Source organism: Ambystoma mexicanum, chromosome 9 (genome assembly GCF_040938575.1).
Source record: "Ambystoma mexicanum isolate Mex_15411 chromosome 9, UKY_AmexF1_1, whole genome shotgun sequence".
NCBI classification, from domain to species: domain Eukaryota; kingdom Metazoa; phylum Chordata; class Amphibia; order Caudata; family Ambystomatidae; genus Ambystoma; species Ambystoma mexicanum.
Genome location: NC_090931.1, coordinates 564286079 through 564311916, shown reverse-complemented (window position 1 = coordinate 564311916; position 25838 = coordinate 564286079). Strand labels below are relative to the sequence as shown.

The window sequence follows — 25838 nt, the reverse complement described above, 5'->3', positions numbered from 1 at the left end:
CAGTCAAGTGTTCTCCCTTTGTTATGGGTTGGATCGTTTACTCTCTGGGAGAAGCCGAGTTCGGACAGAGTGTTGGCTGCTGCAGTCGAATGTTGGTCATTAACATCATTAAAGCCTATGGGCCTCATTACGACCCAGGCGGTAAGTTACCGCCTGGGCCGTGACTTTACCACCATGGCGTAAACTATGTTTACGCCATGGTGGTTGGTGGACTTACCGCCCCATTCCGACCTTGGCGGGGCGGTAAGTCCCCAATCCCCATTTACCCTTCCCCATTCCCATTTTTGCCCCATAGGGCATAATGGGAGTGGGGAAGGCGTTAATTACGCCACCGTAAATTACGGTGGCGTAATTAACTCCATGGTCCCTTAGTGCCATGGATTTTAACACCTGCTAAAAGCAGGTGTTAAAAGCTCCATGGCGCTAAGGGACCTCGTACTCAGGCGGTAAGGGTCGGCGCTGTTTACGCTGCCGTAAACCCCTTACCGCCTGGGTCGTAATGAGGCCCTATGTTGAAGTCTCCTAACAGCAGCATTTGGGAGGTATCTTTTAGGTTTTCCGATAGGATTGTGGATAGGTCTTCAATGAACGTATTAATAGGGCCTGGGGATGTTCAGGGTTAGCGAGTTGGCTGTCGGTATTTTAATTGACATCACTTCGCAAGAGTTAATGTTGGGTGGAGGAGAAATTCTCATAGAAAGATCAGTTTTGGCAATGATGGTCAGTCCTCCGCCTCTGGCTTCACTTCTGTCCACTCTGAGGACTGTGTAATTATTTGGGACCGCTAATGACAATGCGGGCCTGCAGCCTCGTGAAGCCAAGATTCGGTGACTGCAATAAAGTCGTAATCCTCTGATAGGATGGTCTCTGCTATTTCAGTGGCGTACGTGACTAGAGATCTAGCATTTATTAGAGCTCCTTTAAGCTTAGGGATAGCTTTTTCTAAGGGAGGGCAAGTGGATCTGTCTAGATTGGTAAGGTTTGGGGTTCTCGTTGTTTTAGTATAGGGTTTGTTTTTGCTACTATTAGTAGTGTGATTGAACTTAGGTGAGTGTTTATGCGCCACCTTACTCAAGTGTCTGATCAGTGGGTTGTATATTCTAGGTAGGCGTGCTCGGAGTCTAGCATTTCTGATTGTAGTGTTGCATGGGTTCGAGAGAAGGGGTCCATCAGGCATAAATGCTGGTGAATTAGGCGACAAGGTCTGGTTGTCTGGTAAATTTTCCGTCCTAGATAGTGTTGCCATTATGTAGAGTGTCATTACCATATAGGTGACGCATAGGTATGCTGCGTTAGACATTAGGTACATAGTGTATTGATATAGTATGTAATGTGAGACACAATGACTAAACCATAAAAGTACTACCTTTGTATAAAGCAAGGTTAAACACTGTGGTAGGCAGGGCAATCATGCGTTAGCTAGGAATGTAATTTAGTTAACGTAATTTTCATACACAGTGACATTGGCATCAATTGGTAGTTAACGTTGTACTAGGGATTCATGATTCCGAAACAGTTATCTACATAGGCTTGGCATAAAGTTATGGCATTAGGATATTTACATTGGTATACATGAGCATTATCATAACATGTGCATGCCTTTTGATAGTTTATCAAGCGTACAACAGGTGGTACAAATGGGATGAATTGCCTGGTCATTAAAAATATAGTGATGGGTCACCCCAACTGGGAGCTTAGACAGAGGACAAAGAACTTAGCCAATTAGCATAGGTACTGCGTATAATAGTTTCTTGGAGGGTGGTGGAGGTCGCTGGGTTTGTAAAGTATCGATAAGGGGTTGGCAACCACGTTAACATATACTCAGCGGATTAATAGTCTGATAGCAGTATTCATGCGGATATTGACAAGATATACGGCGGGGTTGGAACGGTGGGTCACTTAACAGCGTGGGTATTGAGGCAGTTCAAGGTCCATTAATGACAGCAGTCTGTTAAATATGCAACCGTGTTGCAGTAGTGGATGAAAGGCTGTAGGAACGTTGAAAGTAAGTCAGACAAGTGGCGTGACTGACTGCGTTTCCGCGGCATCCCGGGGCGAACATGGGAGGAACAGGGCCTTTCCCTCGGGCCTTCTCCCGAAGCCGGCTTCCGCCTACCGGTGTAGGGGATTGGCTGAAGATTAATCAGGTTTCTTAGCAAACAAAGGCAGCCTCGTTTTCGGGCCGCGTTGCGACCGCCATTTTAGTGTCAGGCCGCATGATTAGGACAAGATGGAGGATCGTCGCAGCGGTAGTGTGCAGATACACAGGTGGGGCTCTGGTGGGCAACAGGGCTCGTAGGGCAGGCACAATAAGGGTGAAGGAGGCTATTTAGCCATGTGATCGCCTCACCAATGCTGTTGATTCCGTGGATGCTGCTTCAGGTAGGTCAGACAGCACGAGTGCAATATTCAGACGGATGCTTCTGGTGTGCTCGTGAGGTGCAGGGAAGGGCTCCAGCCCTCTCACCCTTCTAGGCGAGCAGATGCAGCTGAGTGGGGCTCACTGGGGAGGAACAGGGCCTTTTCCCTCAGGCCTTCTCCCTCAGCTGGCTTCCGCCTACTGGTGTAAGGGATTGGCTGAAGATTAATCAGGTTGCTTAGCAACCAAAGGCAGCCTCATTTTCGGGCCTCGTTGAGATCGCCATTTTAGTGTCACGCCGCACAATGAAAATGGTGGATGAAACGGAGGCCATTGGAAATGACAGTTGGTTCTCCCTCCTGTTTTCGTGGATTCCGTATTGGATGGAAAACTTATTAAAATTCCTTGGAGCAATATTGGTGATAATAATGTTTGGATTCTGTATGATAAGGATAATAATTGGACAATGTCGGAAAATGGCAAAGAAACAGTGGGAATGAACATCATGATTGACACAAAGGATAAACAAGAAGACGATGGGCCTCATTATGAGGCTGGCGGGAACCATGCCTGTAGTACAGGCACGGCTGCCTACCGGTATTCATTTTTTTCCAACGCCCAGAAAAGGGCAATAACAGGGTCATTATGACCTTGCTGGACCCGGTAATTGCCCATTTCTGGGCGCCAGAAACAATTCTTCCCCATTCCCATTTCAGCCCCATAGGGCTCAATGGTAATGGGGAAGGTGGTAGCACCGGTACCGTGAATAACGGTACCGGTGCTACCGTCATGTTCTGCTCACGGGTGCCGGTAAGGCCACCAGGTCAGACCTGGTGGCTGCTAAGAAACCCGTGAGCAGAACTCGTAGTTTGCTGGTACAGTAACAACGGTACCGGCAAGCTTACCGGTACCGTTGTTAATGTACCTGCAAACTCGTAATGAGGCCCAATGTGCTGACTGATAGAGCCATCAGAGACTACATAAAAGCAAGTATTGTGGCACCTGAAAGAACAAAATTCTGGTATCCAAAGGATCATAAGAATTACATGGGAAGTTGGGTCTTCTGTACCCCAAATGGAGAGTGCAATTACATGTCCTAGAGTGTGGATGAACACATTAAAAAAGGGGGCACCGTGAGGTGGGTGATGAAGAATCCAAAAAACCCTTCTTCAAGAGAAGATACAAAGAAGCAGGACCACTTTAGGAGGTGTTTGAGGACTCAACCAGAGGGGGGAATGTAGATGATCAGATGTATGCATCCGCAGGAAATCCTGCCCCCATACCTCCTTTGTATTAGAGACATGAAACCGGGCCTTGTCTGACACAAGCTAGCGTGCCAATACCACTGTGAGTATTTGGAAGAAGATGTCTATTGAGACAACCTTATCGAATGTACCCTTGAGTTGATGACAGCCTACAGGAGGAACTCCCTGAAGGAATATGATAAAGAGCTAAGAAAATGAACTAATGACATCATAAGAAAGTGTGCACAACGTCCTGAGATACTGAATGAAGACAATGGGCCTCATTACGGGTCGGGCGGTCCGGAATTAACAGCGGCGGTAAACCCGCCGCCACTGTTAATTCCGGACCGCCTGATCCCGACCCCTGCAGGTGGAAAGTGATCTTCCCGCCAGGTCTGACGTGGCGGGTTGAACACCTCCCGCCTGCAGGCGGACGTGGAAACACCAGCACCATCATGAGATGGTGCCGGTGTTTCCACTTCCCCATTCCCATTGAGTCCTATGGGACTCAATGGGAATGGGGATTAACACCATTCCGCCTCCGTGACTCCCGGGACACCGGGGCTGTAATGCCCTGGTAATTCCGGGAGTCACAGAGGCGGAAAGGTAATACGAGTCCGGCGGTAACCAGGCGGTTTTACCGCTGCGCTTACCGCCGGACTCGTAATGAGGCCCAATGTATGCATCCTAGAGGACAAATGCCGAAGTAAAGAATCGAGTGAACTACCAAAGTGGAAAAGAAGAAGATTACATGTTAACAGAATGCTGCAGAAAACAGAAGCTTAAAGAATGTACAGACGCTGAAACGCAAGGTAGATCAAGCCATCGTATAGGCTAGCTATGAGTAGTGAATGGAATGCAGATGAAGCCGCCATTGTACAGAAACTGGTCATTGGTATCATGAAATAAATAAGCCAAAAACCATGAGGTGGGAATGCAAAGCTGTGTCGTAATGGAGCTCTGCGTTATAATTATGATATGACGTAATGACACATACTTACGTTTGTATCGGCCAGGAAGTGCCTGTGTAATTATAAGGGAAGGGGTGTTGGTTAATTGAAGAGGACCCCCGCCGAGCATCCCGCAGGCATGAACATCTGAGAAAAAAACACCTTGTTCACAGATCATTTTGTACATAGAAAATGAGAATCTCACAAAATGCTTTTAGCATTTCCAAAAATGCATTTTCATAGCAAATGCTATTGGGATTTTTGAAAATGTCTTTTGTACATATGATGGTGGGTGGGTTTTTGCAAAATGTGCTTTTTATTCAGAAATATTTTAATATTGTACAGAATGTTTTTATTTATTTCATCTCAACTTGTACACACACGAGAATCGAGCTCCCAAAAAAATGCAGATAGTGCTCTTTTGAGATGCACATTGTGAAAAAGTGCAGGTCACTGCATACTATCAAAATTTCAAGCAGGTTTCAGAGGCGGGATGGCTACAACCCTTAATGGGTTGGTACTTAACCTGCTGAATGAGCACACAAGAGACATGGGAGAAGGGCAAATATATGGAGCCTGGGTCGACTTTTCAAGGGCCTTCGACCTGGTAATTAGAGAACGCCTCTGGGCCAAACTGAGGAAATGGGGTGCCCCAAAGGGCTTAATATCCATATTAGTCGAACTACACAAAGATACTTCCTTGAGGGTGCGACTGGACGAGGCTGGACACCTCACTGACCTGATTAAGGCTGAGAGAGGAGTGAGACAGGGTTGTCTGGGTGCACCTTCCTTCTTCAATTTATATCTAGCAGATATGGGTCCCTTTTTGCAGTATTGGGTGTTGGCGAGTTGATAACGGTGCCGGCGCAATTATGAGTTCTGCTCGCGGGTGCCGCACAGCCCGCCAGGTCAGACCTGGCGGGCTGTCATGCACCCGCGAGCAGAACTCGTAATTTGGCGGCACAGCATGAACGGTGCCGGTGCCTTACCGGCACCGTTTATACCGTGGCCGCCACCCTAATAATGAGGCCCACGTCTCCAACAGCATGTAGCCCAACATTGCTGGTAGGTCTTTTGTATATTTTTACTGGGATTATTTTACCTATGTATTTTGAAAAATACTTGGTGCACTTTTTCAGTAAAAATATACAAAATTCTGGCACAGTGGACTCTGCCTCTCGTTCTTTTGTAATTTACACACTGATGTCTGTAATACAGTCAGTTATTTACACTTTTGTGAAGCAACAACAGTGCACTCGCACACATTAGCAAGCATTATGCAAGCGTTGAGAACGTTCTGGATGATGTATCCCCAGCATTGCACCCGACCAAGCACATTCTTTCAAATCCTATCCCAGGTTTTAGGGTAAGACAGACAACATCCAACATGGAGGTCAACTCACTATTATTTGAGCACAGGGGCCGAGGGAGCCAAGTAAGCAACACATAAGAGGACAGGCCTCTGTACTATTTCACAAAGCTGGCTTAACACATCTTCATTTAATTGAAGCATAGAACACTGCATTATTTTGGAAAATACAAATGTACCCAAATAATTATTATACAAAGTCAAAACATAACATAAGACCAATCCATGCAACTGCGGGACACGACAATTCATCGATTGATCAAAACAATTCTCATTACCTCTGCCCCTCCCCTCACATGATCTACAATTTATCTTGTGAGAGGTACTGCAACCAATTATTCACACACACACACTCTAGTTCATACTAACACATGTGTCTAAAACAAACCCACACGCAGAAGCAAAAATAAAACAACAAATATAAAACAGGAACTCAACTGGAGGCTGAACAATCTGAACATCTCCCCTTGTCTGGTGTGCAAATCCAGCAATGTAATGTAATTATTTATACAGTGCTTATACACAGGTGGAGTGCTTCAAAGCGCTTTGAGGCGGAAGGTGAACAAGGGAATACAGTAATCATTCTTAGGCTTTCAAGTTTCCGAATGAATCTAAACAGAAAAACTAGCATACTAGGCCTGACGGCATTTCTCCTGGTGTAAGTGCATGAAGTGTTACAGTTTCGACCAAGCTGGGGAGGGGGGACAGAAGAAAAAAAAGGTGCGGGGGGCAGGACAGATGAACATTACTAGTCGTAATACATTTAGGTCATGCATGCACAGAGGTGTGAGGAAGAGGGTGTAGGGGGGGAGAAACAGATGCATCCAGTTCAACAGGCCCTGGGTTAAGTGCAGAGAGGTTGACTCGCTCATGGAGCGTAAGCTGAAAGTGCAGTAATGCTGAACAAGGGCAGTGGCCCAGGGGCAAGTGCAAAAACTGGCAGGGGGGCCAGGGACCTGTAAGGCTCTGAAGTGAACCAGGCAGCCAGTTAGCAAAAACTGAACCGGAGAAGGAGGAAGGAGGGCGGTGAGAAAAAAGAACGCAGGTTAGCAGGGGAGAGGGAGAGAGAAGGAGGGAGAGAAGGGGAAGGTCTTGAGGAGTTTCCGGAACTTAAGGTACTGTGGCTCAAGACAGAGAGAGGCAGGGAGGCTGTTCCAGAGGTAGGCACCTGCAGAGGATAAAGATCTACCCCTAAATATCTGTTAGTGAAAGCGGCTCACCCGCAGAGAGTTGGAGGAGGAAGAGCAGAGGACTCTAAAGGAAGAGTATTTAGGAAGAATGCATTGTAGATAGTGTGGGCCCCGGCCCCAGAATGCCTTATGGATTAGGCAGCGGATCTTGAACTTCATCCTTGCGGCCACGGGGAGCCATTGGAGGGATTTCAGCGCCAGAGAGTTGCGGTCCCTGGACTTGAGGCCAAGGATAAGTCTAGCAGTTCTGTTCTGGATGAGTTGTAAAGGACGGAGAGTAGAGGTAGGAAGATTGAGAAAGAGGCTGTTGCAATAGTCCAGCCTAGAGAGAACCAAGGCTCTCGAGGTGGTGAGTCTCTGGGGGAAAGTGAGAAAAGGTAGAATACCTCTCAGGAGGTGCAGTTGGTAGTGGGACTTTTTGGAGATGTCTGAGATGTGAGAAGAGAAGGAGAGAGTGGAGTCGGAGATGACCCCTATATTTTTTGCCTCGTTGGTAGGTGAGGGCACAGGGCCAAGGGAGGCCGGCCAGTGTGAAAGTGGGAAAGCGGGAGCATGGGTCCCAATGAGGATGACCTCTGTCTTACTGGCATTCAAGCAGAGATCTTTGTCAGCACATCGGGACTGAATTGCGGATAGACAGTCGGGGATGAGCGATGAGGAGGCTGAGGGTAGCCTGAAAGAGATCTGTGTGTCATCCACATAACACTGAAAGTTAGAGGTAAAAGAAGAGATCCTGTGGACCAAGGGAACCATGCAGATATTGCAGAACCATGGGGACAGGTTAGATCCCTAGAGGTCACCACAAGTAGAGAGTGTGATAGGAAAAAGGACCCAAGTTCCACCTTGGAGGGCCGGTCAGAGAGAAAGGAGGCGAGCCATGGCAGGGTCTGATCTGTGATGCCCAGAGTATCACGGGGATGGGTGATCAGGATGTTGTGGTTAACCATATCAAAAGCAGAAGAGAGGTTAAGGGGAATGAGGACAGAGGGAGAGTTAGTCAAGATTTGAGAGCAGGTCTTCATGGGTGTTCAGAAGAGCAGTTTCCATGCCTCTGGATTCTCTAATGACTGATGGTCATGGAGACAACCAACAGATTCAGTGTGGAGGGTACATTGGGTGATAGCCAACTTCTCCAGAATTTTTACCAAGAAAGGGGTGATGGAGATCGGGCAATACTTTGCCGGAATAGACGGGTCAGCATTGGGTTTTTTGAGCAGGGGGTGTGCAAGAGAGTGCTTGAGGGGAGAGGGGAAATCTCCAATGGCGAAAGAGAGGTTGCAGAGATCCGCCAAGTCAGGACCTAGAGTGTTAATGTTGTCCTTGATGGATTTGGAGGGTCCGGGGTCCACCTGTTTGGAGTAGACATACATAGACTGGACTAGTCTAGAGACCTCATTGGGTGTGACAGGGCAGAGGGAGGAGAGAAGAAGCGGAGGGGTGAGGGCAGCCGGAATTGGCCCAAGAGATGTTGGTACAGGAGGGGAAACGGAAGAGAGAGAGGATAGGATGTCCTTTGTTTTGGTGGAGCCTTGCAGAATTTAAAAAGTTTGGCCGTGTTGTTTGATGCTGCGGAGATGTGGGCTTGAATGTAGACTCTTTTTTTCGAATGGATGCAGAGTCTATATTGCCTTTGAAGAAGGTGACAGGCCAGTTTGTCAGAGGGTGCACCTGAAGATCCCCATTTCCGTTCCGCTGCCCTGCACTTAGGTTTAAGGGCAGCCAGATCAAAGTCGTACCAGGAGTTGCACTTTTTGGCAGGCTTCAGTCAGACCCTCATGACAGGCGCAAGAATGTCAAGAGTGTTGGAGATGGAACAGTCATGCGTTGGATTACCTTGAAGGCGGGAGGTGGCGTAGGGTGTGACATTGTTAGAGGAGAAGAGAGTTTCAAATGAGAAGAGAGAAGAGAATGATCAGTCCATGAGAGTGAGGTAGTGAGAGGACTAGACAGTGGGATGTCTGTGGAGATGAGCGCATCCAAGGTGTGGCCAGCAGTGTGCGTTGGACCAGAGGGTAAAATGGAGAAAGGGAGCCGCACAGGTTGCGGAAAGGACCTAAGAAGTCGGGAGAGTCAAACTAGATGTTAAGATCCCCGTGCAGGAGGAGTTGGGAAGAAAACGAGAGGAGAGAAGAGGCCAAGTCAACCCATTTAGAAAGGAAGAGGGTGGACTAGTCTGGCGGCTGATAGAAGGTAGAAAGAGTAAGATAGGCAACATGGGAGAGAGAGAGCCTGCAGACCAGGCATTCAAAGGAGGAGTAGACCTGAGTGGGAATAATGGAGACAGTGATCCACTCAGGAGAGAACAAGGCTACTCCACATCTTGGCCTTTTGGGCTTAGGCACGGAGAGGATCTTGGAGCCTTCGGGGAGAAGTGTGTCAAAACTCATGACAGAGCTGTCCTTAAACCATGTCTCTGTGAGAACAAGAACATCAAGGTCCAGGAGTTCAAGGAGGTGGCAGATGTCAGAGGAGTGCTTGACAGCAAAGCAAGTGTTTAGTGTGGAGCAGGTTCCCACTTTTGAAAGACCTACGGGGTGGGGGCCTGTAAGCGGTAGGAGTGCCTGAGAGAAAGAGGTAGGGGGAGGCATAGGAGGCAAGGATGACCTGGGTGTCAGTGAAGAGAGTGCAGGCAAGGGAGTCAGGATAGTGGAAGATGGCAAGGGAGCCAGTGTGGAAGGGGCCACAGGAGGCAAGGGAGCTCCAGATGCTGTGGCAGTGGGTGGGCCACAAGGTGGAAGAGGCTGACGAGGTTGTCAGTGTGGTGAGAGTAGGCAAGGAAGCGAGTATAGTTGAAGGGGACATTCGCTGTGAATAGTGAACTCTCCATGCCATTTGTCTGTAAAACCTGGCGAATGAGTGAGTTTAACACCTACGTCACTATAGTTTGTCAACAATAACTCTCATGCAGTTAGAGAACCCTAATCAAAAGAACTAGTTGACTTGTGCAAATTCGGGTTTCAGCCGTCAATGTGACAATAACTGTATGGGTCACATAAGGACTTCTTCAGGGCAAGAAAATGGAAGCCTGGAAGGTGGTCGGAAATATAATCAGAAGTGTCTGAGAACTTTGTTCTGTGCTGGGTCAGGCTGCAGGCGTGACCTGTAAGATTGTTGGGCATGTGCTGTCTGTGCCAGCAGCAGCAGCGTGAGGAGGCCGGCCACATGTGATTTACACTTTGGGCACCGCTTCATGTAGACACTTTGCTTGTTTTGCTCAATCCTCACGAGTGGAGTTCACCTAAACGGGATTTGTCTTATGTTATGTTTTGACTTTGTATAATAATGTTTTGAATACGTTTTCCCCTCAAAATAATGCAGTGGGCCTCATTACAAGCTTGCCGGTACCATTGTTACCGCACCGGCAAACTACAAGTTCTGCTCGTGGGTGCCTTTCCGCCTGCCAGGTCTGACCTGGTGGGCGTACCGGCACCCCGCGAGCAGACCTCGACGGATACACCGGCACCATTCATGAATAGTGCCCGTGCATCCGGCCTCCCCATTCCCATTCAGTCCGATGGGACTCAAATGGGAGTGGGGGGTAACAATAACCGGCACCCGGTAATGGGGATTTACCGGGTCCGCCGGGGCTGTAATGCCTCGGTAAGTCCCCATTGCCGGGTGCCGGTAAATTCATGACTCTGGCAGCAACAGTGCTGGTATTTACGGGCATGGCTACCGCTGGACTCATAATGAGGCCCACTGCTTCACTAAAATGAACATGTATTAGGGGAGCTTTGTGAAATATTACAGGGCTCTATCCTCTTTTGTGTTGTTTAGATAACAGAGAACCTGCAAGGCCAGCCAAAAAAAAATAGTATGTGTCAGTAAGATGGAATTCAGAATGTTTGCGCATTTGGGGCACTTCCTGGATGGGAGGTGCATTTGGGGCGCTCCCTGGGTTGGAGGGGTGTGTCTGCACACATTTAATCAATCACCCATTCATTCTTTGAAAAATGTAATGCACGCACCTTATTAGAATCCAAGCCACAGGCCGAACAGGGCAGGACTGCCTGCCCTCAACGTCTCAGGAACAGCCCAGCGTGCAGGAGGGTTTCTCTTTGTTTTTGTGTTGGTTCCATGTCTGAATAATTAGAAAAAAGGGCATAGAATTTACAGGCAGGCCTAGACCTAGAACATTTCAGCAGCAGCCCCCTAGCCTGCTGAGCTGTGTCTTTCCCAACCTCAGCTTTCCCTACTGAACATCTGTGGACTGTTTAGTTTAGTTTAGTTTAGTTCGTTTATTTGTAGAGCGCAGCCAAACCATAGGGTAACTGGGCGCATAGACATGGTGAACAACAAAGTTACATAGAGGTTGCACATGTGAGCTACCGTAGGTAGCAAGAGAACCGGGTTACACAGTGGTTCGTGACAAGGTTACAGAGTGCATTACACCGTACAGTATATGTGTGTAGGACTAGAATTCTTACTGCGAAGAGAGCCATGTTTTTACTTTAGCTCTGAAGGCCCAAAATGATTCTTCAGCCCTGATTATCATGGGGAGTGCGTTCCAGCATTTTGCTGCTAGCACAGGGAAGCTAGATCCCCCTGCTGTTTTCAGGTTGCATTTGGGACTGTCCATCCCTCTCCCTCACCCTCAGGACAAACAGACACATTTAGAATAGTACTCAGGTATTGTTGGTACCTTGTGCACATTTTAGTTGATTCTTTGGCGTTAAAAATTGCTATTTTATAGGCCTTTGTATATGCTTTAATTAAAGCCCACTAAAGGAGGTGTGGTGTCCACTGACCTTATTGTGGTTCTCTCTGTTGCGAGAGGACTTTTAGCAGTACTCCGGCCAGATTATCTAAAATTAGCACCTGTCCAAAAAACGGAGCAAATGCTTTGATAATACAAAATGGAGCAAACCGGTTTTGTCACAATCCATCTAACAACGTTTGTACTAAGACAAACGTGAATCTGACTCTTTTTTTGTGCTATGTGTGTGGCACAGCATACAATGGAGGGTGTGTACTGCATTCCTTTTCTGTTATGCAGCAAGCATAGTAAATAAAGAAGCCTGCATCAATTTTGACCCAGTGAACATTTCTTTTTATAATACCGATTGGAGCTAAACCTGTTTTCTCAATTCCGTATTATCTAACCAGGAAAAATTGTGCTAAATCCATTTACTTCGTTTTTTGCACAAGTGCAAAGTTTGATAATCTGGCCCCAAGAGTATAAACAGGGATCGCTAAAAGCGTCTTCAGAAAGTCTTGAAGCTAAGGAATGTTTACCTCTCATGACCTTTTAAGAGCAGAAACAGAAAAGGGCATTTTTACTAACATCAAGGACCACTAATAAGGAGGAGCAAAGTAATCACTTTTTAAAGGATTTGGACATGGTGTTAAGTTTGGGTCCAAATTGTCTCATTTCAGCGTTGAGAGTTTAGCCAGTCCTGGCTTCAGTTCACTCTAAAACTTGCATATTGGCATTTAAAATTAAGAAATTAAAGCTGCAGGTAAAAGAATGCACTGGACTGTCAGATCATTTGATACTTTGAGATCTGTGCTGCATGTTCGATTTGTCATGAAATAGTTTAAGAAAAATATGCATCAATCAAATGTGACATTTGAAAAAACGTTTTGATTGTGTATGAGCCATCCTCACTAATGCTAAACACCTGTGATATGTCACACCAAGCTAACACCTATTTTCTCACCCTCTGATTCATTCCGTTAGGCGGAGTCGTTTTAGGAATCAACGCGAAAGGAGAACGGTTAAAACACTGGTTCGACTGCCTGAAAAACAAAGACAAGAAGATTGAGCGCTGGCACACACTTACCAATGAGCTACCAGGATCGGTCCTCAGCGATTGACCTCCGAGTCGTCCGCATTCCCCTCGATGTCATAGCACCGCTGCACCGCCAAACTGGATCCAGGAGCGACTAATGCCTTTGGACTTTTGGTTTCTTTGCTACAGTGTTCTGTATCAAAAAGAATCTTCATCATTCAGTGAGGCCTATAGCATATTGTCACCGTTCAATAGACAAAGTCCCCTGGGTTTGCCAAGAGCCGTCTGGGAGCCCTTCGCGGCATTGCCTTCGCGTGGGACAGATTGAGATGCAGGCTGATAAAATGTAGTCCTCATGGTGTGCGGTGATGAACGGAAAGGAGAATAGGATAGGCTGAGGCTTAAACTCTCCCCTCCAGTCCAGCAATGTTTACATGGTTTCTGAGGTCAGAAGTTACACTTTGATGTTCATCCTCCACAACACCATTAAGTTCCCTGCAACATGATTGTTACCCTCAAGATTTTGTGATGCTTTTGCTGTGAAGGGTCACCTTCACCACATCTTTCTTTTAAATCCAGTAATGGAGAACATAGGAACCATGGCCACCCAAACTTGCCCTTACATAGCTGTGCCATAGTTGATGTGAGGTGAACTTAAAGAGGGGTTATGGGTTTTGTTGGGGTTCTTTGGCCAGTAGGATCAAGGCGTGGTGGAAAAAAGGAGGAACATTCTCCCACGCAGGTCGTGATCGCGTCTGTCAAGGAGACCCTACCTGGCCAGTCACTAGCTGGTTGCTTAGGAAGACCCAATTAATTGATGCAGTCTGTATTTTTGATGTACATGTGCAAATGAGATCTTTGTTTCATAAAAGAGTGATGCATAACGTGTGTGCCGATGAATCAGTGGTTACAGTAAAATGGTCCAACAAGAAGCAAACAGTTCAGGCCACAAGAGTCTAAGAAATAGCGTGTTCCTGCTGAACGCCCTATTGAAATAGCTCCAGGGACATTGTACATGAAAAGACATGCTGATGGTTTTAGCACCAATCTTATGATGTGGAGCAAACAGTCTTTATGTGCCCAGGTCACAAATTCAGTCAATCATGCTTTGTTTCATATCTATTGTGTGTTTAATGGGAAACTGGCATGTGTCCCCTTTTCAGGGGGTGGTGGGTGGAGTCCTTAGTAGCATTTTATCAATGAGCAATATGACTAAGGTATACATTGTATAAAGTTGCCCCCGAAAGAATAGTTGCGCAGATTTTCAAAGAAGCGCAAAGAGAGAGCCACGATTCAGTAGATCTATCCATGGAGCTGAACACAGAAGTAAACAGGCAATTGGTGACCTCTTTGAGACCATCACTCAGCAGCCATGTGGGCCATGCCAACTCACTTACCTTCAGGCCATTTTTCTAAATGCTTTTATTCACACTGGCGCATCCTTCCATTTTGAGCATCAAGACTCTCAGCTTGAGAATTGGGAAACTAAAACACACCTGAAAGATGTACTGGCCAACGTAATGTTTTCCAATTGTGTTTACGGCAAAGGGCCTTCGCGCGGTCACGCTGACAGTGCCAGACCAGAACAAATAGACCTGCTCTTATTAATTAACCAAGCGCTTAGCAGAATAATGTGAGGACTATTTAGAGTTCAGGCAACTCTTTGACTAGCTGGGATAGCAGCTCTTGAGTGGAGTTCTTTTCTTCTATGCTTCGCCCCCCGCAGACCATCTGGGATATAGTGCCAATCATTTTTAATTTTGCCACAAGAAAAAGATATATTGAGTCACAAATATGCAAATTGTATGCTTAATTAAAATAGTAGTACATATTTACATACATACAGAATTGCACTGGTGATATCCGTATTATGTCCCCTATTGAAGACATGGGGCCTCATTACAAGTATGCTGGTCTGGAAACAACGGTGCCGGTAAGTTTACCGGTAATGCTGTTTCCGGACCGTCATAGTACAGGTCTGCCTGCCAGAACCGCTGTGTCCGACAGGTCGGACCCTGCCAGGCACATCGGCCACGGTAGGCAGATCGTCACGGAAGCACGGCACCGTTAGAAATGGTGCAGGTGCTTCCGTGGCCCCCACTCCCAAAGAGTCCCACAGGACTCTATGGCAATGGGGATTAACAATTTACCGGCGTCTGACTTCCCTGCCGCCGGACTTGTAATGAGCCGGTGGCACTGGGAAGTCAGGCACCTGTACATCAATCCGAGTCCGGCGGCAACCTGCCGATAGCACCGGCAGAGGTACCACCGAACTTGGAATGAGGCCCTTGCTCCTACAGATCCTGTTCTTCGATTTCAATGATCTCTGCTGCTCCTGAGCACGGGCAGTGGATGTCAGAAATTGGTATTGATTTATTCTTCAGAGTAATTAGAAGGAATGACAGAGGGGTAAAATAGTACATTTAGCATTTTATAGAAGCATTCCAAAAATGTTGCGGCATATTAAAATGGCCAAAGTTTGCGTTCTCTCATTGCGTGGCAATCCCGCTATAACCTGGACGGTCTGCGATATGCATCGCTGCACGGGTAAAATGAGTGATATCGGGTGAGGATGTGGGGCTGGTGTGGATACAGAGGTGAAGATATGGTAAACCTGCTATGCATGGCCTTTTAAAAAACAAAGCCGTCAGGGACTAAAGATATTTTTTTCACATAATAAAAAAAAAAAAGTCACTGGCACCAAAATTACAAAATCACCTTCTCCGGAAGTGGCATCCCTGTAATCATCGCCTTTCGCTTCTCTTATTTTATTAATGGAGCATTTTCGAAGTGCGTTAAAACGTTTACAAAAAATAAGCGAATATGTTGCATGCAGAATCTGTGAGCCGACATATAAGAAAAAGAAAGAGGACAGAAAGGCTAGAGGACAGAAAGGCTAGTCAAAGTAAGTAATGTTTGAGATGTGTTCCAACTTGGGTGAATGGAAAAGGGGTGAATAACTGGAACCGGCATGGGGCACAAGGAATCTGAATGGGGCACAAGGAATCTGAATGGGGCACAAGCAATCTCTGGGGATAAGAAGGCAACACGGTAGAGCGCAGATCACGTGGTGGCCCATACAGCTTAATATAAGATCAGAGTTAATAAGGGGTTAGCTAGAGAAATCTATGCAGCCTCCACTTAACTATCGCAGTGGAACTCAATCTAAAAAGATTGATCCTTTTCCGAGTCTTGAACTTGCCCCACACACCACCAGAGGTCATGTCCTGCAGTTGGTTTAGTTGACTCTACTGGATCCTGAGGCGTTTGGCCCATCAAAAGGGATACAGTGGCTCACCGCTTGTGGCAACCAGGAGATTGCATCCATTCTCAAATGCTCCCACTGAATCGGCCCCTTACTGGGCAGGTAGATCCTGTTTGTGACGGTTGTTTGTTATTGTCGTGTGCGATGACTTGTCAAGGAGTCGACGCTAAAGGGCTGTGTGTCTTATCTTTGCATGAAAATGGCTTCTTTACCGTGAAAGGTCATTTAAAACCATCACGTAGAAACCATGCAGGATCAATAATAGGGCTTTATGTCTATTCTTAAAGTATATTTTTATGGTCTTTCAAATGTATAAATACTCAGCAGATAACTATTGTATGTACTACGCGGTCTTACTTAACGCAGTGCTCCTTTGTTAATGATGTTGTGGGGAGGATGCTTTTCTGCCAAGAGGAAAATGGCCGACACAAAGTCTTCCAGGCAACCCATGAGGACATGTCAATAACTTGCAGACACATGTTTCCAATCCTCTTTTACCCACAGCTCTCTTTTATGAATCAGCGGGCCGAATGCTGCTATGTGTATGTCTGCTTATTCAGAAAATCTCATTCTTTTCCAGACTGTGCCATGTTCATGCCCATTGGTTGAGGAGAAAGGAAGCAAGAGTTTTTTCCAGTGTCCACATAGAAGGCACCATATTAGAGTGACAGGGGAGACGCTTGAGAGAATGTTACCTGATCCCAGCATTCCAAACTACAGATTAAGGTTCGTGAAGATGATCCAGAGACGCCTTTGTGGGTTTTAATCTCAAATCTTGCGAAGTTACCGGAATAGAACAACGTGCCAAATTTCTGGTGCCCTTCTCGGGTGCATTGACATTAACAAGACTGGCAGCAGGCTACTTAGGTCTCTGTGGCTGACATTGCACCCAGCCTTCCAGCATACCATTTAGCTGTTCACTTCCTGGTGGCTTCTTGGGTCATTGATGACAAGACTGGAGGAGAACCTACAGATCCACATTCCACAGCGCTATGGGGTACCTTGCGTTAGATGTCAAGCTTATTTACAGAGCTCAGTGATCTGACATTGAGATTTCACTGGATTTAGATTTCCATACATATTTAGGGCTTGCTGAAATAATTCTCCTCTACTGTGCGGTCATTTTAAGTATAGTGGGAATTGCCCCGAGAAGACCACGGCTGCTAACACGAGTCTGCGGTCCTCTCTGTGAAATTGTAATTGTTTTTGCTTAGGGGTTTAATTAAGGCACAGAAATCCTTGTGATTCGGGGTTTCCCTGCCTCCTCACATCCCTAACCAAAACGAATGTGTATAGCTATCTGCCCTGCACGCTCACGGGGAACGGCATTAACATGAATCCATAAAGGGTTTGGCCTGGTTTTTACAGGTGAATAAAATATACAGAATGCATGGGGGCTTCCAACATCTCTACCAGCAATAAAATCGGATTCCGGTATAGATGCAGGCATATTCACCGCACAAAGCTGGCGGAGGTGGAAGAACCACACTTTGTGCTCCACCCCTCAACTTTGCTGCCACCGATCCGATTTTTTTAACAGTGCGTCTTAATTGAATAATCTCAAGGCTCAAACTATTTCTGAGCATTTCAGTTCCCCATAATCTCATACCATATATTTTCAAAATAGGGCAAGACAGTTCATTTTGTTAAATAAGTCAAATCAGCAGTATTCTGCAATTAATATGATAAATTGTCACAGACTAGCAAATCTCAACTTCTATTAAGGCATATAAGCATTAGCATGATATTTGTCTTGGGTTGCAATGAATAGAAAGACCTCACTTGGGCTCCCAACAGAATTATTTTTTGGTCCAGATGAAACTCAATGTTTATTATCCCCTTTAGCCGGAGTGGCTAGATATCTGGACTATTCCAGAAAGTGTGTGCAGTGACCCTCTTAACCCATTGTTCTTGCATGTTTACATGTGTGTGCAGATTATTAGAAGTCAAATAACACCTATATATCATTTATTAGGACCCGACGGGGGTGGGGGAAGCCTCCTAGCCAATGAGGAGGCGTGGAACAGGGGAATTACCAGATTGCATTCCCCCGCTCAAAGCCTCCTCGCGGCAGGAGGCCTACCACCTTCCACCACCAGGGGTTCAGGTAAGTGCTCCACTCCCCTCCCCTCTCTCCCTCCCCAGAATTGCCTCCCTGGCCACCTTCCCTCCACTTACCAAGTTTTTTGCTCCTCTTCGGGAGATGACCCCCTGGAAACACTTCTGTCTACAGCACGTCCACTCCTGATCTGCGACAGGCCACCATGGAAAGGAAGAAGGAACTACACATAGTCAATTCTCTCCTTTCCATGGTGGCCATTTTGTTCATTTACTTTTTTTAATTATTTTCAATGGCCACCATGGAAAGGGCAAACAGACTTTGTTTTCCCTTCCCCAGTGGCTATTTTGTTCATTTTTATTCTTCCTAACCAAAACACTGAAGCGTTTCGCAAAGGAAGAAACAAGCTTTTTATAGCCCGGTCCAACGGGCCGGGGTACTGATAGCAATAATGCCCTCGCTGGGGGGCATTACCGAGCTGCGTAATGCCCTGGGGCCTTCATTAAGGGCAGGCGGTGCAGCCATTCACCTTGCTCGGATCGTGGACTGAATCCCACGATCCAGGGCCTGTGTACCAAGCTTTCCTGCCAACTTCCCGCACACCTCCCCTTCAGTCTCTGCTCCTCTGCTTCCCCTCATTACCCACACCCCCCAACTACACCTCACCCCGCCATACTTACCAGCTTCCTCTGGTGACAGTGGATCAACCGCTGGCCCCACCTTCCAGGGCCACCATGAAAAGGGAAAGGGGTTCTGCATGGAACCCCGCCTTCCATCTCCATGGTGGCCATTTTGTGTAAGTGTTTTATTTGAATGAACAGGACGTGCTTGCGGCATCCTGATCAGTCAAACAAAATAGATTGCTATCAGCGCCCCAGGTTTTCGGAATAAAAACCTCCGGTGCTAATAGCAATAACACCTGGGGCCCATCGTTAAGGCCCGCTCACACCCAGTCCAGCCCGCCGGATTGGGTGTTATTGCTGTTCTTTACCTCTTCTTGCAGCTGTGAACTTAGCAAGCTTGACACACTTCTAGCCTGCATATGTTGCAGCTCTTCCTGTTCCAAGAACCTATATACAACTACCAACTGGCAGACATTTAGTACAAAAGACAGTTAGGGCCCGATTCATGGAAAAGTGCACATTCTTCCCACAAAAGCACTGCGCCGAGAACAACACTCTGAGAGCCTGTGTGTAGAATAAAAAATGCACACCCCGCATATCCATGGAATTCACTGGGCAAAGTAACCGTATACCCAAATCACACCTGGAATGCTCCAGACACGTCCCCACTCAAAGCAAAAACACCCGCCCAGCCCCCCCACAGCCTTCTTTAATTTTTATTTATCATACCGAACCCACCAAAACACCGAAACACATTACATGAAAAGTTCGAACTTTTGGTAGTTAGAACTTTTCATTGTGTGTGTTTAAGGTCTTTTGGTGGGGTCGGTAAATTTTTTTCAGACATTTTGTCCGATTCCTAAATATAAGCTACACCAGATGTTATGCCATGTCACGCCCATTTGCACAGTGCACAACTGACATTTACATGGACTTGTAGCATTGTTTTCGTCTCGTTAATGTCTCATCATACTGTAATAGGTTCACATATGTCACAGAGAGGTTGTTTTTTGGAGTGGGACCTGTGTTGGGAGGAGTTTGTTTTGCATGTTGGTTCTTTGTGTCTCGTATAAGGTTGCTGTTTTTACTGTGTGCAAGTGTTATGGAAGAGAGCCTCTGTCGCTATAGACTAGGTGTTGTGGAAGAGAGACTCTGTCGATATAGACTAGTTGTTATGGAAGAGAGACTCTGTCGCTATAGACTAGGTGTTATGGAAGAGAGACTGTCGCTATAGACTAGTTAGGGAAGAGAGACTCTGTCGCTATAGACTAAGTGTTATGGAAGAGAGACTCTGTCGCTATAGACTAGATGTTATGGAAGAGAGACTCTGTCGCTATAGACTAGCTGTTCTGGAAAAGAGACTCTGTCGCTATAAACTAGGTTTTATGGAAGACAGACTCTGTTGCAACAGACTAGGTACATGGCTGCAAAGATCTTGGGGTATGATGTCATTTATGTCAGAGTAAGTTTGGTGCTATGAGTAATCGTCCACTATATGTTATGGACTTTGTCATCACATACTATGTTACTGCGCCTTTGGTGTTTAAGCGTTGCAGAGTAAGATGTTTTCCTAGAGGTAAAAGATCATGCAAGCTGATACCGCATAGATGAGTTACTGCGCACGGGCTGGAATGGTGTATTTCCAGTGTCAAAAAGGTCTGGTTAATGAGTTGTGGTGCTCATTGTGGTCTAGGTTCATATTCTACCATGCCCTGTCACTGTAACAGATGCAAGCATTTGTAGTCAGGTCAAGAGTTGGTGAGATGAGAATGCTCATACAGTTGGAAAAGCAGAAGTATTATTGGCTTCCTCCAAACTAGAAATGTCCCGGGATAATGGATGTGGCCAAGTAGGGCAGGCCCATTGAATAGGAGGCGCCTTCATTAGTACTATGAGAGCTAGACGTCTGGTGCAGATTGGATTAGTGTGAAAAGAGTGAAATCCCAGTCTTGCTGGTCGTCTGCTCAGGAGCTGAGCAAGGGAGCAGGGGAAAAGCATAAAGGCAAATATGTTTCTATGCAGTAAATATGTCCCAGGACTGAACTTCAACAGTTAGATGCCACTACACAGAAGGACCTTCACATTTTGGCTTGCCCTTATGAATGAAGCCGCAGGAGAGCAATACTTGACAGTTGAGCAAATGGTGTGTTTGGCCAATACCGGACCAGCTTGGCCTGCAGTAATTCAAGCCTCTCCCATGAAAGAGTTGATGAGGTGTTCAGAGTGACTTGAAACTAATTCTGAATGTCAGTGAACGTCACCCACCTGTGAAGCAAAAAACCTTGTTGTCATCTTTGACTCCTCTCTCTCCTTCTCTCATCACATGACGGACCAGACCAAGAAGTCCCACTTTCAGCTGCATCTCCTCAGAGGCATTCTTCCTTTCCTCACCTTCCCACAGAAACTCAATGCCTCCAGATCTCTGGCTCTCTCCAGGCTGGACTACTGCAACAGCCTCTTCATCAATCTGCCTAACTCCTCCCTTCGCCCCCTTCAACTAATCCAGAACAGTACTGCAAGACTTATCCTTGGCCTCAAGCCCAGGGGTCGCATCTCTCCAGCCCTTAAATCTCTCCACTGGCTCCCGGTTGCTGAGAGGATCAAGTTCAGGACGCTCTGCACCATCCACAAGACCTTCTGGGGCCTGTGACCTGGCTACATCCAACTCTCCATCTGTAAATATCTACCTTCTAGAGCCCTGCGTTCGTCTACCTCTACGTCTCTGCAGATCAGATGTTTTACCAAACACAGACTAAGGGGCAGATCTCTCTCCTCCTCAGGTGCCTCCCTCTGGAATGGCCTCCCTGCCCCTCTCAGACTTGAGTCGGACTGCCTTAAGTTCCAAAAGCTCCTCAAGACCTTCCTTTTCTCTTCTTCCATCCCCCTCTGCCAACCTTGCTAATTTCCCCCTCTGCCCCAGATGAGGTGCCTGTTCCTTCAGAGTCTTACAGGACACCAGGCCCTCCTATTGCACTCCACCCCTGCACTTGGTCTCCCCCGAGCCTCCCCTCCCTGCCTTGCCCTTCCGGGGCCCTAACCCTGCACTAGCCTGGCTGAGCCTGCAACCTTAGCCTTCCAGCCTCTTACCCTAAACTTATCTGTGGACCCTCTTCCCTTGCATTCTTTGCCTTCTCGTGGCAATGTCCACCTGGCCTCCTCTGGCGCTCACCTTCTTACGGGCCCTTCTACCCTAACCTGCAATTGCCTGCAATTAAAATATTTCAGCGTCATCAACATATCTTTTTTTGTTTTGTTTTTAATTTTGAAGCTGCTATGCTATTGGCTAAAGATAGACCTGGATGACTCATAGTAAGTTTTCTCTTGGATGTTGCTCCAGGTAACCCAATATAGAAAGTTTGTTTGCCAAATGTCTACAGAAAGGATTTTTCAATCGCGCACAAGGACAATTGTATAATCCCATCATTGTGGTACTCTACATTTCTAATAGATTCGAATGTAGGTTTCAGAAGCAACTGGTATCTACGGCTTGATCACACTACTGATGTGTATATAAAACCCAGCTTCTTCTGCACTGAACGATCATAGGAAACAAAGGGAGGACTCATGCAGAGTTTGGTTGACAGTTTGGTCTATTATATGTGCATAAATTAAGGCCTGCAGAAAAACGTAGGAACATGCTCAAAACATCTTTATTTTCAATAGAAAGTGGTAAGAGTTTTTTTATCACCCGTCTGACACACTAACTTGTTGCCCCTGAGGTAGTCCTTATTCAGTGTTATGGTCTTTCAAGCCATATTGACCAATGACCCCATGGCCGTGCTATACTAATCACAGTAAGCAGCAAGCTGCTCTCCAAGAGGCGATCTGTGACGTCATGGTGAGCTGCTACTAAAGCATTCAAATAATTTGCGCGTGTTGCTGAGAAGTAGGCAGCGGGCGGAAAAAAGAGGTTTGTGGTCAGAAGAAAGAAAGATGAGTTCAACTAATTTTAGAATTTGTTCCTACATATTCACAAGTGTCATTTAGAGAATAGGGCCCTGATTCATGGAATTATTTGCGTGTAAATCTGGGATTTGTGTGACATTCTGCTTGCAAATCCCTGTTTGACGAATGGGAATTTGTGGGCAGAATAGCACGCGAATCCCTGTTTTACATGTAAATAATTCCACGAATCAGGGCCCCTGAGTACAGACGTTCCAGTTCCTCTCCTGTGTCTGTGTCCTTCTGTATCAGGATCATAACATTTTATATTGCAAACATACTCATGATTGTATCTTTAGTGGTGGTGTAAAAGTAAAAATAGAGTCTGAGTAATCGTGTCTCGCCTCAAACGATGAACATTTCTGATTTAGAGAAGAGGACACATGGCTCTCCAGCTGCTCCTCATTGTCAGGACACTCTCATCTCAGTAATGAGAACTTTGTTCCTTTTAGAACCTAATGACTCCAATGACTAATCCTCTCTAATGGCATTGGGTCTCATTATGAGTTTGGAGGTAGCTATGCCATTTTTACCAGCATGGTTACCCCCAAACTTGGGTCCGGGTCCTGTAAAATGGTAATTACCGGGCCATTCCGACCTTTGCAGGCCCGGTTATTCCCATTTGCAGGACCCGGACCTGGTACGTCCCCATTCCCATTTGAGCCCCCATAGGGCTCAATGGGATTGCGGAGGCTGGTAACAACAGCCCTGTTAAAAACGGGACCGTTGATACCATCCTGTTCTGCTAGCGGGTGCCAGTCTGCACGTCTTGTCTGAACAGGCGTACAGAGCGGCCCCACGAGCAGAACTCGTAATGTGGCGGTAGAGTGATAATGGCACCGGCAGCACTACCAGCGCCGTTATCACTCTACCGCCAGGGTCGTAATGAGGCCCATTGTGTCTTAAACCCAACTTTTAGCTCATTGAATGCTCCAACAACAGCTATGAAAAAAATTTGGGCTGATGTGTCATGATTTTGTATGTGGAAGTCTGTGCATGCAAATTAATATAGGCTAACTATATGACACAGTGGCAAGTTGGCAAATAGAACCTTGAGGTCACTATAAGGAAACAGATTACATATTCCATATTCAAGAGTGTAATTACTGATGAAGTGAAATACCTATTAGAATACCATGAATAATTCATTAAACATAATAGGCCTTTGTTACATTAATACTATTACTGCATGGAGTACTAAGTTTATGTGTATAATAAAATATGACCACCCTGATGAAGACCTTACCCCACCAGAAGAAAAAGGGGAAGAAACATGTTGCTATACCATGACTCTAGAATCTAAATGGAGTATTAAACTTGTATCAAGATGCCTTTTTTCCCCCCAATACCCCAGCACGGCCAATAGTATTGCTCTGGCTAAGTGCAATAGAAACCTTTGTATTCCCCTTTCTGGTTGAAAGGATGTTTTGCATTGAGAACTGTTAGGCAATAGAATAGGTTCTCTTCAGAGATAGTGTCTTCTTGCATTATCTGATATGATTGGTTATTTATAACGTGCTTAATACCCAGAGGTTTCTAAGCACGGACCCGGGGATCAAACCTGTGTTGCTCCGTGCTGTCATTCTTCCAAGGTGAGCACATTGCCCCGTGCTGTCATTCTTCCAAGGTGAGCACGTTGCCCCTAGGCTATCCTCCCTTGCATTATCTGATGATGTTTTTATATCCAGGTTAGATGAGGTCTTAGAGAATCCTGGCACTGCTGGGTGTTTTTTCCGAGAATGGTGTCAAGGACAGGCACACTAATGTTTCAAATGGCCGCTGTCATCTCGGAACCCCTCCAGTTGTGTCATCAATGAGGCTAGAGAAACAACACAAAATGGCTCTGCTCGACCCAATGGCCATTCCAATAAGATAACAGAGATCAACATGATTAATACACTAATGCTGTCTAGTAACATTCCCAATAACTCCTTTATTGTCAACTTTTCATCCTCCTCTTGGGCATTTTAGTTCGAAAACGTCTTGTGACAATATCAACTGCGCGAAACTGGTGAAGTGCCCTGAAATAACTGCAAAATGCTGCACATCGTCTGACCCTCCAGAAGCCTTGAACTCTTATGCAGTTAATGTTCCCCTCGCTTACTTCATGCATCTACAGAGAAAGCTACCTAGTTGTTAACAAATGAGTATTTTTATGTTCAATAGAAATGGAGAACATTTTTTTATCCGACTGAAGTCTTGAGATATTTTATTTTTAGAATGGCCGAAACCATTGTCGGAAAAGAGACACCATCAAAGATTTTCTTTTCTGACTTGTAATATTCATATGGCACTATCAACATATGCATGCTATTTTATTCGAATGCAACTATATGATGCGTCTCGATGGTTAGTCCGTTTTGATTTCTGTCTGTTCCCTATGGTGTGTTTCTATCCTTTTCAGAAGAGCGAGATGTTTGTAATCCCTTTGGGCGCTTTCATGAAACAAGTACTTTTCTTCATGAGTGTCATTATCCTCACTGTAGAATCTTGTTCCAGAACACGTGTGTTTCCACACCACCGGTGTATGCCTAATGTGGAGGACGCAGAAGCGCATCTCGCCCTCCTCGTGGTCACTTTCTACCGGAGTCTTTTTTAACTGGACTGTGTATATACAATGCATGCAGATTGTCGTCGTCATGCAAAGACTTGTCCAAGTTCAATGTTTGATACTAATGTTTTGCTACCACCTAAAGGCTGCAGGAATTGTCCTGGACCTCATCCCACGGATTTTTGTATTTCAGTATTATCAAGCCCTCCCACCCCCAGTCCCAGTGTACTTTTCTGTCTGCTTTGTTAAACTTATTTATAAACATAAACCAACAAATAAAAAGGAAAATGTTCAATTCTAAATGTGTTGGTTATTGAGTTGCATGTTTTTTTTTTCTTTATTGGATCAAAGATTCCAGTTAATTCTAAAGGCAGCTTGGGAGTGTACAGGTGTGGTATCAGGTAATAAAATTGCGACAAAAATGTCGCTGGTAAAACAAATCGTGGCAAAATTGCTGTGGTTTAACCCGGTGAAGCTGAAGGGGAGCAGGGGTTGTGGGGGTGTCCCCCGCTCCCCTCAAATGGTATAATGGGTCCGGGGAATGTGGGGGTGTC

The 25838-nt window shown here is 46.1% G+C and overlaps 1 protein-coding gene across 3 annotated transcripts in view; it reads left to right on the top strand.

Annotated features, from left to right (window-relative positions):
- The window catches only part of DOC2B (double C2 domain beta), a 2325944-nt gene extending 2300358 nt beyond the window's left edge, over positions 1–25586 (top strand). For 2 of the 3 annotated variants that reach the window (XM_069615162.1, XM_069615163.1), the window contains one exon: positions 12793–25586. In XM_069615162.1, the coding sequence (XP_069471263.1) occupies positions 12793–12929 (137 nt within the window). In that variant the 3' untranslated portion in view covers positions 12930–25586. The remainder of the gene's footprint in view (positions 1–12792) is intronic. The other variant, XR_011274629.1, reaches the window with a different exon arrangement.
- The last annotated feature ends 252 nt before the right edge of the window (positions 25587–25838 follow it).